The 19185-nt window shown below is 36.8% G+C and overlaps 2 protein-coding genes across 8 annotated transcripts in view; one reads left to right on the top strand and one right to left on the bottom strand.

Annotated features, from left to right (window-relative positions):
• The window catches only part of LOC127419505 (calmodulin-binding transcription activator 1-like), a 647690-nt gene extending 640784 nt beyond the window's left edge, over nt 1–6906 (top strand). For 6 of the 7 annotated variants that reach the window (XM_051660945.1, XM_051660946.1, XM_051660944.1 and 3 more), the window contains 2 exons: nt 537–567; nt 2308–6906. In XM_051660945.1, coding sequence (XP_051516905.1) covers nt 537–567; nt 2308–2340 — 64 coding nt within the window. In that variant the 3' untranslated portion in view covers nt 2341–6906. The remainder of the gene's footprint in view (nt 1–536; nt 568–2307) is intronic. The other variant, XM_051660943.1, reaches the window with a different exon arrangement.
• A 9674-nt stretch (nt 6907–16580) lies between these two features.
• Nucleotides 16581–18581, bottom strand: uts2a (urotensin 2, alpha). The gene is made up of 4 exons (XM_051660968.1): nt 18476–18581; nt 17312–17425; nt 17119–17162; nt 16581–16694 (listed from the first exon to the last, which is right to left on the bottom strand). The coding sequence occupies exons 1-4, from the start codon at nt 18579–18581 to the stop codon at nt 16581–16583; spliced, it is 378 nt and encodes a 125-aa protein (XP_051516928.1).
• Between the last annotated feature and the right edge of the window lie 604 nt (nt 18582–19185).

Raw genomic sequence — 19185 nt, 5'->3', positions numbered from 1 at the left:
ATCATTGACCTTCTACCTGAAACACCCACTGATACAAATACATGTTTGGTTTCCAGATGCACTTCATCAGAGTGGCTATACTGCCCTACAAAGCCAAAACACAGTAGTTATACCAACTTTGCCACTAGTCTCACTCGAAATCTGAACATACTGTAGTTGAGCCAAACCCATCTGTCACAGCAAAGGTCAGTCTAAGAGACCCGATTTCGGTTGTAACTCAGTTTTGATACATTGTGTAATTACTGCGCTTTGCCTTTGCAGGGCTAGTTAGTTTGCTGTTTTTGTCACAGAGGTGTGAAACAATATCATTTAGTTACTATGGAATAGCGAATCTGTTTCTTTCTGTTTTCTTCTTCAAATGTATTATTCATTAATCATGAGTGAGTTAGTGAGCGGTCGACATGATTGCTTAGTAGTGCCCCTCCCTTCCTTCCCTTCTCCGCCCTTCATTTGGCTCCTTTTCCTTGCCCCCTTTCCATTATAATATCTGCTGTGTGCTAATAGCTGTCTGGTGTTGTTTTGCTGTTAACGCTAAGCCCCTTGATGGATAATAGACTATTCAAGCGGGTGAGTGCAGCCTCAGCAATTCAGTATGTCTCCCTTTTTTCTGTCTCTCTCCCTTTTTCGCTCGTCTCACTCACACACAAAGACCCCCATCCCCTCTTGCTCTTCATCACCATTGCCTGATGCCTGCTTGCATGACAGCTACCAACTGGAAGCACGGATGACTGAGATCAAAGGCCTCAAAATATGATCTGCCTGAGGATATGGTTGTGTCTTGTTATACACTAACCACTGTGATACCACATTAAACAAGCACCTTTTTCTCCTGTCTAAACTGTTTAATTTTCTTTACTTCTTTTGTTTGTGAAGAGGAAAAGATGAACGGAAGAACTGAAGGTTGTTTGATGTTAACTTGTGTATGTTGCATGAAATGATGATGATGATGATGATGATGATGATGATGATGATGATGGGTCTTGCTCATTGACCATGGGGCATGCTTGGAGAAATGTGACATGAATTGAGAGAATGCGAGTCCAATGAAAACTGGCTGCCTCTCTGGCTTGTGTGTTTTGGTTCTGACTAGTTCTTCTTGCTCAAGCCTGTTTTATTGCACATGCTGCAGTGGGAACTGATGCTCTATATACATGTATATTTCTGTTCTTATATCTCCCTTTATCTCACAATTGTTTGTTTTTAGATAATGCATCCATTTAGTGTAGAACAAAACATAACTGCCTCCACAACTAAACGTCGCCTGAATTAAACATTTTCTAAGAGGTTTGAAGGAAATAGTTCAGGAGAGAGCACATATTGTCAGAAGAATGAGCAGACAGCCTTAGTGTCTTGTCAAAGATGACAAGATGAAAAGCTTTCAGGGTTTCAGACTGAATTTATGTATTAAATGAAATGCAGACTATTTCAAGCTTTTTGTCCTATATATCTACTTAGTAAAGAAACTTACAAGGTGAGGCAAATAGGAAAATGGGGCAAATCATTCAGTGAAGATTTGCAAAGAACTTGCCTTCACAGCCCAGCAAAAACAGTACAGGCTGTTTTGTGTTAATTATAGAAATGAAATATCAATGATTATAAAGCTATAAAATATACCAGTTCTAAAGAAAGATGTAATTAGACCACACTGCACATAGGATATACAATCTAACCAGATTCTGTGAGGTATATGCTGAAAACAAGAAAAACTAGGGGTAAGATATGCCAATGGGGTGAGAGAGTTTTTTTTTTTTTTTTTTTTTTCTTTGAAGTAAGCTCATTTTCCTTACCCCATGGCAAATAGTTTTTTCTTGTTTTGAGTATAAACTTTACAGATTTTTTAAGATTTCTCTGAAAACAAATATTAATATCTTGTTATTTTGCTTGTCAAGTAAAAGTTCTCTATCTTGTTTTAAGAATGTTTAAATATTTTTTGCTTGAAAAGAAGGCAAAGATACTGAATAATAAGACTGATATGATAAAAAGAAAATGATTTTTGCTGTGCAGTGCCATATTACTAAACACATTTTTGAATATTTTAAAGGATTTAAAGGGTTTACTTGAAGTTTACCTGAATGCCAGCAGGTCAAATGCTGAAACAACATGGGCATTTGAAAACAATTAAAGTTTATTGAACAGATACCTTAAATACTCAAAACAATGTCTGTAGGATCTGTCGTGGAAAACCGTCCTTGTGCAACTGTTTTTTTTTAACTGGGCTTGGTCTTGTCTTCTCTGCTAAAAAGATAAATGCTAAGAAGGACATAAGATGCTTCACCTGTTTCTAAATGCCTGTCTGGTCTTTTTCAGAGTGAGAGAATTGAGAAAGGCCAGGGAACATGAGAGCGTTCAGAAGAGCCCCCTCACAATGTGACATTACTCTCCAGACTCTTCTTTTCAATTTTTCTGTTTCAACCTGAGACGTTTTACAAGAGGAAAAAAAAAATAGCAAGAACACTGCAACTCTTACTATGACTGATACTACTACTTCTGCTACTATACAACAGCATTTTTTTCATATCTCTTTATTCCTTCTATCTTTTATGAGGGAAAGAGCCAAACTCTGTGGAGCAAAACAGACATAAAGGATGTTGTTTTTGGAGGAACTACATTTGCTTCATTGCATTTTTTGCACTTTTTAAAGAATTGATTTGTCATTTTGGAGGAGCGTTTTTGTTTGAAAAAGGGAAAAAAATGCTGAATTGGACAGATGAAGTCCCACTCTTCAGTGACTCATGGAAAGAAGATAGAAAGATGGTGACAAAATATGGAGTCGACACAGAAACATGGCCGGGCCTGTTACAAGTGTATTACATAGTTTTGAAAAAATATATGAAATTACACATTTAATGGGTAAAATTGTTACCAAAAATGGTGAATAATTCATTGATTGATTTTTGTACAATTAAGCTTTAATTCACAGCCAGACAAATTAATCACAAACATCTTCCAGTTTGTCCATTATGGTCACCCGTCCTCTCCTAGATACAAGGGGATTGGGCAGCTAATGAATGTAAGAGGGAAATATGCAGGTGTGATGTGTCAAATTCAAATTTTATTTTGCTATCATTGCATATGTGCATAAAATATAAATCATGAACTACTTTCAAATTGATGATATCATCCATTGATTTATTCCACATCAAATGTATTCTATGGTCAAAATCAACATCACCTCTAAAGCTTAATTCCAGTTGTAAGCCCAATGTTACTGAGTAAAGAAAAGTACAGTGCGGTGGATTGCTCTAGGCAGATCTTGTCTTGAAACTAAGCCACTGTCTTTTTGTTCATATTGTTTCAAACTCCAAATTATGTGCTGGAGACACCAAATGTCATTACCTCTGCCCATAATTTACTATTGGCAAGTTAGTTATAGGCTTCTTTGTTCCTTTACTGAATGCCTTCAGGCTTGTAATGGTCATCAGTGAAGCTTTTGTTCTGCTAAAAAATAACTTCAGAGGTTTTTTCAAGCCTTTAAAAGGAAAATTACATGCATTGCCTTGATATCTTTCACATACTTTGAAGAGATCCCATGGCCGGGGTTAGACAAATCCATATTTTTGACAACCGAGCAGTTCCTGTACATAAAGAGGGTTGATGGTACATGAAGTAAAACATTTATCAAAGTGGGATTGTATTTTAGAAATATATTATTTTACTCATCAAAAGGGATCAAAACAGATTAGCATCAAAATCTGAATATTTGTATAGTTTTCTTTGAATGCCTAAGAAGTATGGTTGTATTGCTTGTACATAGTGTAAATACCTGGGATAAAGTCAAGCTGCTGTATGTGCATGACAAGATGAACAAAAATACAAAAACAAAAAAAGAAAATCAAAAGCATTAGTGGCTATGCTCTGTAAAACTATTTCACTATAAGAGTATTTTATTTTCCTTTGAATGTTCTTGAGAAGAACATTTTGCTGAAGCATGACTTTCCTGCAATTATGAAAAATACTGTATTTACGAGGTAGGAGAAAAGGCAAAAATATCATTAGGCAAAAAGTTTATGTTTACATTTGTTTGTTTGTCTGTTTTCGGAGCTACCAAGAATCTTTTTGCCAATGATGCCACGTAATGTGAATGCTACTGCTTTACACAGGATGCAAGTCAATAATTTCTGAACAGATAATCATATGGAACAATGTGATCAAATTCACTTCCATTCAGTGGCATAACCAGTAAACACAGAGAGGGTCTCGGGTCATGGTGTATTTCAAAAAGGATTTTTAAATCTCTCACAAATCCCATTTAGTTTTTGTATTTTTTTTTTTTTTTTATGTTTCAAATGCCAAAATTGTTGACAGTACTTTGTAATGTCAGTGAGATTAGATTTAGTTTTTTGGTATGTATGGGTTCTTCAGAAATAGTGGCCCTAACTGCAGCTTTAAGTGCTAAGTTTAGATTTTTTTTTTTTTCATTCAACAAGATGTGCACAAAACCTTATGAGCTGACAGTTAAGACCTAGAGTAAACAGTTTATCTCTCTCACATACAGTAAGCTGAAACAACGTTGCTAAATCTACACTTCTACACTAAATGAACAACCAGAGAAGAGATTTCCTGTTATGCATGTAAACTGGATTCTTTTGGTTCTAAAAACTTTGCCGTCGAGTGGCTGATGACCTCCAAAGATCGATACATTTTGCCAGTGTTGCGGTGACTTTTGAAAATTATTACATAGTTGCAAAAAAATGAGTAAGTATCTGAACATGCGTGTTATAAGGAGACCTGAAAAGAAATTGTGTATTTGTTCCAGTTCAATTTCCCCTCATGTTCAATTGTTAAAATGCGTTGGAAGTGCCTGACCATATTCTAATTCCAGCGAGCAGTGTGTCTGCATGTACGGTTTATAAGGGAATAACTGGCATTAGCAAGAAATGAATTATGTCCATTTTACTTACCTTCATGCTGAAATTCCATCATGTAACTTGTTTTCCTCGGGTGTCTTTGTCCATACTTTCTCTTCTGTGTATTTTATTTTAATGCATCAAGAATTTATGGGTTTGTCATAGCTCATGTCCTCTATCGGAACTGCCAGATGAACCCACAAGGACTGCAGATTTTAGTCCTGTGTTTCTTGCCTTGCATTCATCATTCCGGTAGCAGTTTTAAGTTGTCAGCTGATGCACTGCGGCGGCAACTTGAGTCTTATTATGCTTGCATGGGTAACATAGATAACCGGGTGGCTAAACTGCACCCAAAGCATGCTTATTTTTGTAGATTTGGTAGTCAGGTAGACTTGTTGAAGAAATAGCGTTCTGTAAAGCAGCTGGTTTCATGGCTTGCAGAACTTCATAAGAATGAGGGCTTCTAAATGGACAGCAGACACGTAACTTGCAGTACAAAATCATCAGTACTCGTATTTAACAGGGCCGTCATGAATCATTTTCTTTTTTCCAAATAGAATTTGGCTTCTTTTTTTAGTCTTAATAGAATTGAATTCAGTTTCACTCCACTTTACTCCATTTACATTTTATTTATACAACATCTTAACCACAAAAAACCCCCCCAAAAAAACAGGTCAAAATGTGTACCTCATGCAAAGCACACCACGGAACTGTGTCCATATCCACATTAAAGTGTCCATGGCACTAGTGCAGTTGAAACCTCGGGTGTGAATCTCGCCGCTCACTGTCGAGTTCACTTTTGTAACTTAACTCAGGTGCCAAACTGGAGAAAGGGAAGTGGAGCAGGTAACTTGAGAATTAGCTGCTGCTTATTGGGAAATGAGCCAGTCCATCCTGATCAAATGACTGTGATTCTGAATATGTCATGCTTTTTTTTATTTTATTTTTTTTAAATCAACTTTGTGAGCTGAGTTGACATACAGCAGAAACTTCCATTGCCCCTGAAACAGAGTGGCATTGGTGTTGTAAGAGTGCTCAAGTCCATTAAAATGGAATAGGTCCATATAAATGTGTCACTGATTCTATAGTCACTGTATAAACAAACTGCCATGGATATACTGTATCACAATAATGAAATGAAGTGCTGCTCAGATCTAACCATCATCACAACCGTTATGATAGCCATAGATATGCGTTTAAATAAGAAGAATATCTGTAGTTTATAAATACCAGACAATAACCTCATTTGGTTGCATACGGGTTCATTTTGAGAATTCTACTTTATTTGTATCACAGCTCAGCCCACTGAAGATACCTCATCATTTTTGTTTTTCTATCACATCACCAACTTCCTAGAGAGACTGCCTTTACTCCTCTTCTGTTTACTGCTCACCATACTTTAGAAAGGTAGACACAGGGAAAACAGGGCCCACCAAGTTTTACCACTAGTGGACACTGAGCAATAAGCAATTCCTGAAGTGGAGAACTGTAGACTTAATGAGGACAGTGATCTGTTGGATACACATAGCTGATTTACTCTCATGCAAATGGCAGTATTGTGAGATTAGAATGCAGTAGTTTAAGGACAGTGCTTATACAACACCCTTCGTGGAGCTGCACGTTTTCATCCCTTTCAAACCCAGAAAATAGTGGTCCTGCTTTTATTACAAGCTACACTTAGGGCTCTACACTTTGCATGTTAAACTAGTGTTAGATCTACTTTCATCTCCTCTCTTGCTGTCTTTCTCTCTGTCTTTTCCAGTTATGTAGCCCTTTCCCTTCGAAGTACCCCTACTGAGTTCTGCCCCTTTTCTTTTTTCTTTTTTAAATGTCTGTTTTTCTTCCCTCCCCTAATTTAAACAATTTATTTTTGTAATTGTGCATGTTAAAGAGTCACTGAATCGATGGATATGTTTAAAAAAAAAAAAAAAAAAGAGAATTCAGCTGCTGAAGCCATGCAAAATGTTTTGAATTGCCCTTAAAATATGAAAGATGTTTTCTGAATGCTTTATATTCTCTCTGCTGTAAAAATAATAAAAGGGGAAAAACTTAAGAAAAAGCTTGTTTTCACATTGTTTTATTTCATTAAAGTTTCAAGTCATTTATTATTTAATTTAAACTTGACTATATAAGCAAATTTATTGATTGCATGTCAGGTTGAATGTATTTGTTGGCTCAGTTGAGCCACCTGTTGGTCACTGTAGCAAGTGACCTATTATTTTCAGAAGATATTACAGTATGTAGACAGTTTTAGGTCTACATGATGACAGTGGTGTTGATGTATGAAATAGTTTAAAGGGATTTTACGGGCCCAATACAAGTTAAGCTCAATCGACAGCATTTGTGGCATAATGTTGATTACCTAAAAAAAAAAAAGAAAAATGGAGGTTACAGTGAGACACTTACAACGGAAGTGAATGGAGCCAATTTTTAGAGGGTTTAAAGGCAGAAATGTGAAGCTTATAATTTTATCAAAGCATTGACATTCATTCTTCTGTTAAAACTTTTATATTATTTGAGCTGTAAAGTAAATTCTATTTAAATTGTCATTTTTGAGGGATTTCAGGGTTTATGGCATTAGGTAACGAAGTTGTAAAATTGGATATAACTAGACAGAAAAGGTTTGTAAGTTAAAAAAAGATGTTAACATGCATATTGTTTACGTCTTGTGGCTATACTTTTGAAACAGTGAGTTTACGGATTGGCCCCATTCACTTCCATTGTAGGTGCCCCACTGTAACCCTTTTTTTTTTTTTTTTTTAAAGAAAAGGGGGGAATTAAGAAGAGTCAAAATTATTTGTTGTGGTAATTAACATTATGCCACAAATGCTGTTGACTGAGCTTAACTTTTATTGATCCCAGAATATTTCTTTAAGGTCATGACAATTAAAAGGAAACTCTGGAGAAACTCTACACATCATGGGTTGACAGATTGAACAGACACACCTCTCTCTACGCACCCAATCAGAAGTAGTCAAAATATGTATAACTGGAACTCACCTCATGCAAAACACAGGGAATCAGATACAGCTGCACCATTACATGTAGCGCTCTCCCTCCACCTCCCCAGTACCACTTGCCTAGATCAGCTTTACGGGTGCTTTTTCTTGATGTTTGTACTGTAGCAGCAGCATGTCTCTTCTGTCATTGCAGCATCATGTTTCCGTGCCAACAGCAGCAGCATATTGGCTCATGTCAAACACCAGCAGCATGCGTAATGCAGAATTAGTCCACCAAGACTACTTCTACTCCACTGTCAATACCATCAATAAAAATCTGTAGTCTATTTCCAAGAGTTGTCCTAAGGGAAATATAGTAATGCTATAATCCCCCCTGACTGATCAAGAATTATTGGTTGTCCTTGGGCTTTTATATACACTGTAAAAAAATGTCTGTAATTTTAATGGTAAAAGACTGTAAAAATGCTAAGGGGAAAAAACATGGGTTGAGTATTAACTGTAAAATTTTAATATATTTTAAAAGAACATACAGTAGTTTTTAGAATAAAATTTTTTTTAGATGTAAAAAGTATGATTTTCCTGTATAATTAATGGGAAAAAATTTACATTATGTTTAACAAGAGAGTACATGTACTTTTTACAATAAATTATTCAAATTACAGTAAAAAAAAATAATCGTGTTCCCACAATTCCCTGCATGGCCCATCATATTTCATAATATTTTATGGGAATAGTTATGTTTCTTCTTATTTTTAATATCAGTTACGTACATTGGGGTGTTCTGTTTTATATATGATGTAGTTTAGTAAATGTTTACTGCATTATTTAAATTTCGCATGTGTTACCCTGATGGTGTTTAGTGTTTGTGTGAGTGCAAATGAGCACTGTCTCTACATGCTTATTAGTGTTTGCTCCTGGAAGGACCACTGTTAATGAACTTCATGTCATCATGTGCACTTCTGTAATTTTTTACGGTAATTAATAATTAATTTTTTTACAGTGCCAGAGTGGTAATGTAAATTAAAACAGTTTTAAACTGTAAAATTTACAGATTGTTCTGTAAAGTTGTTAAAGTTGTTTAGATTTTTACTGTATTTTTTTATATAATTATTCTGGCAACAACAGCTGCCAGTTTTTTTTTTGTTTTTTTTTTTGTACAAACAACAGGATTTTTGTTCAGTGTAGGCTTAGTGATTAGACAAGTGGTTAGAGTTGGGGTACACGAGTTCGGACTCGAGTCCGAGTCATGAGTCCAGTTTTAATGGACTTGGACTTGTCATGGACTCGGATGCATTTTTACTCGGACTCGAGCCTTTAGGACTTGGTACTTTTAGCCAAGTCCATGGCACTTGTGATGCAATGACAAACAAATAAGCAAACAAATAACGTTACATAGGGTGACCTATGTTTTCAGACCTGAAAAATGCATCCGGCCGGGATTTCAAAATTGCCTCTAAATGTCTGGGATTTGGCTTTGTCTTCATATTGATGTGCTCTCTACAGTTAGTACTATCATACATTCTGTGTATTTGATACTGCGCATCAGGTTTCATGCATATATGTCCTTATGTATGATTATTCTGGCTGAGAGCAGCATTGCGCACTCTTTCAAAGTACTTTTTTTGTAATTAAAATGTTTTATTGATTCAAAGAAAAAACCCAGCAGAGAAAAACACAACACAACATACACACCGAATCAACATTTAACTTTTAACTCCCACTAATATCCCTCCTCCAACACCAACACCAACCCCACCCTAACCCCCAACAAACACCCCCATGGTAACATAAAATAATACACACACAAACAAACAAACCAAAAAAAATAAATAAATAAATAAATAAATAAAATATATAATAAACATACATAATTAAACTAAACTTCTCTCTCCCCATCCCTTCCCCGAGGGTCCCCAAAACTGCCAAATACCTATCCCACTTTCTGAAAAACAAGTCCCCAAACCCCAGCCTTCTACCTGCCACCTCCTCAAAAGCTGCCACCTTCCCCATCTCCGCACACCACTCCAGAAATGATAGTGCTCCGTCTGACTTCCAACCCCTTAAAATAATTTGTCTGCCAATCATAATACTAGTCAGAAACCAATTTTTTATATATGTGTCCCCCAAATCTATGACCGCCCCATTGCCCAAAATATAAAGTCTGGGGCAAAGTAAAATTTGAGTGCCCAAAACGTCACACAAAATCTCTGAACCTTCAACCAAAAATCTTGGATCTTAACACACCCCAAAAAGACATGGGTTGTGTCTCCAACTTCTGATTGGCATCGCCAGCTCCTTCCTCCAAAACCAAGTTCAAATCTTTCTCCCATAATCTCTTGATAGAAGTTAAAGCTCCGTCCCCCAAACTCTGAATTAGCAGAGAGTAATACACTGATGCCTCATGACCTTTTCCAAAAGCAGTAATCACCTCTCCCAGAGTATCTGCCGCTTTAGGGGGTGTATGCTACTCCCAAAAACAATACAGAGCAGGTGGCGCAGCTGTAAATACCCATAAAACTGAGATCTGGGAATCCCAAAATGATGAACCTAATTCTCAAAAGATCTCAACACTCCACTCTCATACAGTTCATCGAGTGTAGTAACCCCACTCACAATCCACTCTGACCAACAGAAGGGGGATGCGAGATAATGGGGTGTGACTTAACTTCTCCGGTTAGTTTGATAGACAGGGTTTGGAATGGTGAAATAGGGGCAAGGACTTCCTGTTCAATACGAAACCAGGGAGGGGCTCTCTCTGAGCCAAATAATAAATGCATATTAATAAAACAAAATCTTAGGTAGGCCTAGCCCACCTTTGTCAATCGGCCTATGGAACTTGTTGAAATGTAATCTGGGACGTTTACCATTCCAAATAAAGGACTTCACTATGCTATCAAATTGCTTGAAATAAGAGAGGGGGACATCTACAGGGAGAGATTGTAGCAGGTAGTTAAATTTTGGAATACAATTCATTTTAATAACATTAACCTTCCCAATCATAGATAAATGTAATGAAGCCCACCTACTCACATCACTCGAAAAGCTTTTTATCAAAGGGTCAAAACTAACTAACTTTATCACACAAATTAGCTGGGAATAAAATGCCCAAAGACTTAATGCCCTGTTTGGGCCACTGGAAGGTGCTCGGCTGAAAATCCATTACTGGGCAGTAAGCTGTCAGAGCCAAAGCTTTGGATTTATACCAGTTGAATCTGTAACCTGAGAATTTAGTGAAGGAACTAATAATCCTGTGGAGACAAGGCATAGATCTAATGGGGTCAGAGACGAATAATAAAATATCATCTGCGTAAAGCAATAGCTTATGCACCACACCTCCTGCCATCACCCCTGGAAAATCATCCTCCTTTCTTATCGCGGCTGCTAATGGTTCCAGGGCAAGACAGAACAATAATGGGGAAAGAGGGCAAACTTGTCAGGTGCCCTTATCCAGAGTAAAATAATCTGAAATTAATCCATTTGTTTGTTCCACCCCTACCGGGTGTCTATAAAGTAACTTAATCCATCCAATAAAAGTATTCCCGAACCTGTACATTTCCAAAATCTTAAAAGATAATCCCATTCTACCATATCAAACATATTTTCGCCGTCAAGTGAGATGGCAGCGACCGGAGTCTGATCATTCGCCACTGACCACATGATATTGATGAAACGCCTAATGTTATCAGAAGAGCTGCAGCCCTGAATAAAACCCAGCTGATCTATATGTATAAGATATGTCGTAACTTTACTTAATCAGTTAGCCAGAATTTTTTACTAAATTTACACTCGCCTTTTTAAGAATCAGACTGATCCGGACTTGTGTCATGGTTGGCGGAAGCTTTCCATTCCTTAATGACTCCGTATAAACTTCTAAGAAAAGTGGAGCCAGTTCTGTAGCATAAGATCTAAAAAATTCTGCGGCAAAGCCATCTGGCCCCGAAGGCTTGCTTGTAGGCAGTGCCTTAATTACCTCGTCAAGCTCCTCCAAGTTTATCTCAGAATCAAGAGAATTTTTTTGCTCAGAAATATTGAGCAAATATAAATATTTTGCGGCCATCCTTAGTATCTATTCTCAATTTGGCTGGGAACTTCAGTGTAAAATCGACCCTTTGTCAATGCAAAAGTTTCTTGAAGCAGTGTTATTCCACAAAACATACTCCAGCCTCTAGGTGGAACCAACACAAAAAGAAACAAAAAAGGTGCCCAGTTTCCTCAAACAGTCAAGTGTATACTTAGCGAGTCAGCTCACTTGGGGGCCATATGAAAGTCACCAAATGGCTAACTCACCCCATTGTCTCTATGAAAGACAATGCTTGCTGTGGGCATGTAAATATTTTGCGGCCATCCTTAGTATCTATTCTCAACTTGGCCGGGAACATCAGAGCAAACGCGATCTTCCGTTGATATAAGAGTTTCTTGCATTCCTTGAATCAATCACATTTCTCTCTTGTCAAATTCGAATTCTGAAGTCTGGGAACAAGAAAATGCTGTGATTCTTCCAAGAAAGCTTTCCTTTGCTCCTCGCCTTGTGCAACACGAGATCTTTATCGGATGATCTCAGAAATTTGGCCAGAATTGTTCGGGGTCTGTCTCCCTCAGCCGATCTGCGAGCTGGGACTCTGTGAGCTCACTCGATTTCCAGCTTGTGGCCTGTTATATCGAGCAGACTCGGAAAGAGCTCGTCAGGAATTTCACCATATAACTGCCTTCTTCATGCTCAGGAATTCCAGCAATTTGGACGTTGTATCGCCGATTACAATTCTCCAAATCCTCCAGTTTTTCCCAAATGCGTTTCAAGCCTATCTTGGTCGCTAGCGGATTAGCAGCTAATTCCCTCTCTGATGACTCCAGATAATCGATCCACCTCTCGACGTCCCCGATTCTTGTAACCAACTCAGAGAATTTTGTTTCCATCTCAGTAATCGATCGACGTATTACAGCAAGATCAGTATTACGAAGTCAGCAACAACTTTCGTCAGCATCACTGACAGTTGATGTTGAATTTCTCCCGACACCCCGTCCAAACCATGTCCCTGGTCTGCAGGCCTATCTGAGGTATCAGCTTGAGCACATAAGTGTCTTTTAATATCTCCAGAGCCGGGGGATTTTGAATTCTTTGCCATGTTAACTTCAAAGAACAGATATGTAGCAGGGTGTATCAAATCTCACCGGTTTTTGACATAAAAATAATTAAAAACTAACAAAGTGCGCAGAGCTCGCCGTTTACACGTTCGCTCCTTACATGGCGTCACGTGACTCCTCCCTTTCAAAGTACTTTTTTATCTCTCTCGTCCGCGCGCCCGTGCTGTATGTGTGTGCGGGAAAGAGATCGCCATTCGCCAGACATGCTCTAACGCTCTCATCCAGAAATATCAGTAACGTAAGTACACTATAAAAAATACGTTCCCCAACTCTGCAAATTATTATAATAGAACAAATGTTTTATCAGACTCACGTTACTACGCAGTCATTTCTAATTGAAAAGGTTGACTATATCGAGACCAAATCAAATATGCTAGGGATCAGGGACATTTAAACTAATATGACGGATGAAATAGACCATGATGGAAATTGTACAACTCACATATTTGTAGCGCAACCTCTGTGTGTTACCTGTAAAGCTGACACTTGCGTTTCAATGGCAAAAAAGTCTGAAAATACAATGAAGAACACAAGTGAGGGGAGAAGTCTCTATTCACCTATTATCCATACTAATTATAATGTGAAAAGAAACGTTAGCCCAAGGTGAGTTTGTCAAAAATTTGATCTTGACTTTAAGCTACAGGCTGAATTAGGCTACACCTGGACACAGCAGGAGGACTGCAAAGTGAGAAGTGTAGTACTGTAGTATATAAATATATTTTTAATGGTATCTGATCTTTTCTGTTTTTATTTTATGTTGTTGTATTTAATTTTATCTGCATTATTAAATGTTTTAATATTACCATTTATTAAATGTATTAAACACATTAAATGTATTTAATTAATTACATTAAATGTACTTCACCCATAATTTTATATAAAACTAAACTAAACTGAATGGACAAATTGAAAATGAAGTAAATCTGAAATAATAATAACTCTGGTTGTAATGACTTACGCAGCTTTCACTTTCTTTAGTGTATGTTTGAGTGGAGGGGAAAAATCAACAAATATTTTAAATGTCAACAGAACGCAATAAGAAGTGTGTTGAAGGACAGTTTTGTCTTCATACACCTAAAGCATATGCTTTCATTCTGAAACCACTTTGAAATCTGTTCAGCAGGATACTAATCATAAAATGTGAAAATGAAATGCAACAGAGGTGTTTTTGTTGCATTTATATTGACAAATTGTTTTTCTTAGTTGTGAAGTTTAAAATAAGCTTAAAATATTGCTGTTGATTTTACGGTTACAATTTTAATTCAGATTCATGAACAGATTCATTTGGACTTGACTCAGTCTGTTATGGACTCGGTCTTGAGTCCGACTTGAGTGTTTAAAGACTCAGACTCGACTAAGGTGGACTCGAACCCAACACTACAAGTGGTTAGTTAATGGTTAGTAGTTTCGTATGGTCATGAACTGCTAGATGAGAATATTCGCTTATGATAACAGGAATTGACCTCTGTGTGAGCATTTATGTTTGTGCTGAACATGTTTTTTATTTTTCTTTACTATTGAGGGTAGAACAGGAGATAATGGGGTTAGTTACTGGCGGGGTGTATTGGATAGAGAGGCTCCTCTGAGGAAATAAATTGTAAGACAATGCCTTCACCTCACTGTAGCCACACTTCTCTTTGTACAAGAACTCACTGTGCAGAACATCCTGGGAATCGCTGAAGTGTGCTCAGGTTAGGAAAGAATTATTCATATTTGGGCTGATATATTTATCATGATGTCATAATGATCTATTTAGTTTAAGAAAAAAACATATTCATATACTAATGTGTGTATATATATATATATATATATATATATATATATATATATATATATATGTCAACTACCTATTTATTTGCAAACCTCTTTCATCTGTGGAGAGATACTGTATGTGTACTCTTGCTTGGTGAAGAGCATCTGTCTCTCTATGTTGCTGCTCTTTTGTGTTTTGTGGTCGAGAGGGTTATATTCCCTGTGTAACCATTAAGATAGTATCCACTAGCAGTGCTCTTGTTATAGAGCCCACAATGTAAAAGATTCATGCCCATGTGCCCTGAAAAAATGATGCACTAGGGCATATATCTGTAGACATACAATAGACTCTTGTGTGTACCACCAGGTGTGCATTATTATGACTCCTGGCTGCATGTATTACAGATGTAATGTGTGTCTCGTGGAGTAACAGTCAGCCTGTACACACTGCTGCAGACACTGTCAGAGAGGTAAAACAGCTTATTTTTCATTGATTCCCCCAGCAGTGTTATTTAGTCATAAAAACTGAGAACTTGCTAATTCATCGTTTTAGTTTATGGACTGTTCATGGAATAGAGTTAAAGCATAGTCATTCACAAGTTTAACAACAGTGTGTGTTTGTCTGTGTGTGTGTGTGTGTGCTGTTAGCTAGAGTTTCCCAGATCGATGACTCCAGTAAACAGGCAAGAAGGACAAGACAAAGAACTGATGGGCTCTCCTGAGGTGCTGTGGCCCAATCCTGAAGCTTTGGAAAAGAGAGACTTGCCGCCTTTAGGCATATCAGTATACAGAGCCCTTCCTTCAAGAGTCCACAGCAGGTAAAAGACTGAATAAAGAAACAAACAAACAGTTCTGCACCACTGATCTGCTGTTCATAAGCATTATATATATGGGATAACGTACAGACAGCCAGTCATTATCACAAAATAAGCGGACCAGGATCCTTGTACCATCCTGAATATTAACCAGCTGACTGTGGATTATCCTGCTTACTGGACATAAATATTGTTTGAGTTAAAATTATTAGATTTTTAGTTTAGCTGTCATTATATACAAATATATGACTGCAGAATGCCACAACTGACCAATCAATAAGATATACTGAATATGATAAAAGTGATGTGTAACACACACATTACCCCAGTCTTTGATATGGTGAGTATGTCTATGGATGCATCCAGATACTGTTTGTCCTCCCCAGCAAAATGGATGTCAAGCCTCCAAGGTTGAAGGAGTCTGAGTGACTGTTATCAGTCTCAAAAATGCTTGAGAAAACCACTTCATTCAAATCAGATGTAGCTCAATCAATCCAAAGTCACCAGGTTTCCACCGACACTCAGATCGCATGCTCTTTGCATGAGGAACTCGTTTTAAGACAAGAAATTAAAGGTACACATGTGGACATGCTACAAGATACACAATGTGAATTCAGTGTTTTAATTTAATAAATAATAAACAATAAAAAGGCAAAATGGGAACAACATTACAGACCCTTGACAGACAAAATAATGAAGGCTTGGAGGCTTTTTTATTTTTGCGTTTATTTAGAGTTATACAGTATGTAGCTTTTTGACATACATCTATTGTAGTCTTTCTGTAAAGATGGTATTGGCAATGAATCCAAATATTCCAGTACTAGATGCAATTAAAACTGAAGATATGTAGAAAACACTCATATATTTTACTTTTTCTGTGAGGTTACTGTTGAAAAACCTGTTACCTGTTACTGCGAGTGTGCAAGTTTCTTATAAGTTTTGTCCTATTATAATATTTTTGCCCTTGTACTGTATGTGTGTCTTTTCCATCAAAAAGGCTGTTTGTTTGTTAAAGCTGTAAAAGCCCTCACAGTCTGTTCAGTATGTCAATGTTCATGCATGTCTCAAACACAGTATTTCCAGAAGCAGTCTGCACCACTTCCTCTCTTCCTGAACTGTCTCCTGGTTCCTATAAGACCATTTGGAGGGATGAGGCGATATGGTTTTTCTAACAGAACCTAGAGAGAGAGAGAGAGAGAGAGAGAGAGAGAGAGAGAGAGAGAGAGATTAGATTACATTACATTAGGGTAACATTTTTCAATAAAGTTCAATATGTTAACATTAACTAATGCAGTATTTATTAATCTTGGTTAATGTTAATTTATAAATATATATGACTTTTCATTCATTTTTTTAGTCCATAATTCATTAACTATACAACTATGTTAACATATGCAACATTTACTGTTAAAAATGTATTAGTTTATGCAGAAATTAACATGAACTAAGCTAATGCTGTACATGTATTGTTCATTGTTAGTTCATATTAACTCTTGCATTAACAAACCTTAACAACCTTACTGTAATGAATGAATCCAAGATAATACACATGAACAACGTTATTTACAAGTTAAAAGAGTAGCCACAAATTATTTCCTTTACCTCTCTAAGGGCCTCTTTAGGAATCTGTTCAGACACTTTTAAACCTGCAAAAGGAACAGCATAAGCATTCAAAGTAGTAAATGTAAGAGATTAAAGATGTTTTTCCTCTGCAGAGGAGCTTTCTGGAACACTGAAGGATGTTGCAATTGAAACATTTCAGATTAAATGTCTGGCTCAGATTAATGAGTCTCACTCTCTCGGCTGAGCAGCGGGGAATGTGCTGCACCTGCTGCCCTCTGCAGGAGATCATTGAGATCAGCGATGGAGAATTCGTCTGGACTGACGGCTCCAGCCTCCTCCACTGAATCTAAAGTTGCAATGAAACAGCCACTTTCATCAGCTACAGCACTTATTATTATATAATAATTTGGTAATTTGATATCAGCATTACATTAATTGCACTGTGCACTCAGTTTACTTGTAAGTTTTGTAATTTCTTGGCAAATTATTAAAAGAATAATTCTCCCATAATTGAAATTCTCTCACTATTTACTCACATTATGTAGTTCTGATAATGTATGACTTTATTATGTTGGAGATATTTGGAAGAATGTACTGGTAGCTCTTTTTTCACTTAAAGTGATGGGGTGCTGGAGCTTTCAAAAGCTTCAAAAAGCACCACAGAAGCATCGTAAAAGTCCATGCAACTTGAGCGCTATATTCCAAGTCTTCTGAAGACATATGATAGCTTTGTGTAAGGAACAGACAGAAATGTAAGTCATTATTCACTTCATCTTCTCATCCAGTGATCTTATATGTTGAGAACCTCTGTGTCTGGAGTCAGTGAACTCGAGAACTGGATCAGACCAATTTGTGAGCGAATCATTCATATCGGTTTCGAGAACTGATCCAATTAATTGAAAAGATCCAACTAGAAAGAACAATATGTTCATGAATGTGTCAAGAAGAGTTAGGGAAGATGGAAGATTTTCAATGAATAATGACTTAAATTTTGGTCTGTTCCTTACACAAAGCTATCATATGGCTTCAAAAGATTTGAAAAACAGTCGTTTGGAACACTTTTTTGATACTGTAAAGGTGCTTTTGCCTCTGTTTTGAAGCTTGAAAGCTTCAGTCCCTATTCATTGTAATTTCATGTAAAAGATCAACTTGTACATTCTTCAAGATTTCTTCGATTGTGTTCCATGGAAGAAAAATGTAATACTGGTTCAGAACAACATATATATGGAAAGAAATTATGAAAGAATTTTTATTTTAGGGTGAGTTGTTTCTTCAATTAAAGTATTGCATATTTATTATTTATGTCAGATTAACTATAATCATTAGGCTTAAATTCCTCGTTCTTCCATAATATTTCCCTCTGAATATTTCAAACAGTTGGTCTGGATTCACTCACCCAAGCCGGCGTAAGCCATCTCAGCTGTGTCTGTTACAGGATGGGCTAGCAGAGGACTGAAGGAGAGCAGGAGGACAGAGCAGGACAAAAGCAGGTTACAGATCATCTTTGCAGCAGGTTCTGGGTCCCGTCAGATCTGACTTTTGTATAGATGGTCTCTTATCTTATATACCTATTTTATATACCCCACTCTATCAAAACTGAATGAATAATAATGAATTAACCTTTTTATTGGGAGTTTTATTTTCAAATTTGGATCTTGTCAAGATGTCCATGAATAAAACAAATGGCAAAATAGGGACAAACTGTACAGGATGTGCAGTGAATCAGGTCTTCGGTTTATCACCTTTGAATCTCATTGACTTGTTTTACTGAATGTATCAGTTTGGGAACGCAGGTGTGCAAATGTCCATCTATAAACTCGAGATTGCAGAACACATAAATGGATGATTTTATTAAAATGTCACCCGTCTTTTTTAGCCCATGTTACAGGACTCTTCAATAATTCACAGTCTCACAATGGATAGGTAGTTGGTGAACTCATGCATAGGTAAAAATATTTTATGGGGAACTCATGCGGCCACACTGAGGCAAATAATATTATCTAAGCAAAAGCAATAGTTATATTTCCATGTTAATATAAGTTAGTTTAAAAACACTTTCAAAAATTGTAATTCTTTTACAAAATGTTCACAAAATTATTTTCCCCA

This window comes from Myxocyprinus asiaticus, chromosome 28 (assembly GCF_019703515.2).
Source record: "Myxocyprinus asiaticus isolate MX2 ecotype Aquarium Trade chromosome 28, UBuf_Myxa_2, whole genome shotgun sequence".
NCBI classification, from domain to species: domain Eukaryota; kingdom Metazoa; phylum Chordata; class Actinopteri; order Cypriniformes; family Catostomidae; genus Myxocyprinus; species Myxocyprinus asiaticus.
The sequence above is the reverse complement of the archived record's forward strand: the minus strand, read 5'-3'. Positions and strand labels throughout refer to the sequence as shown.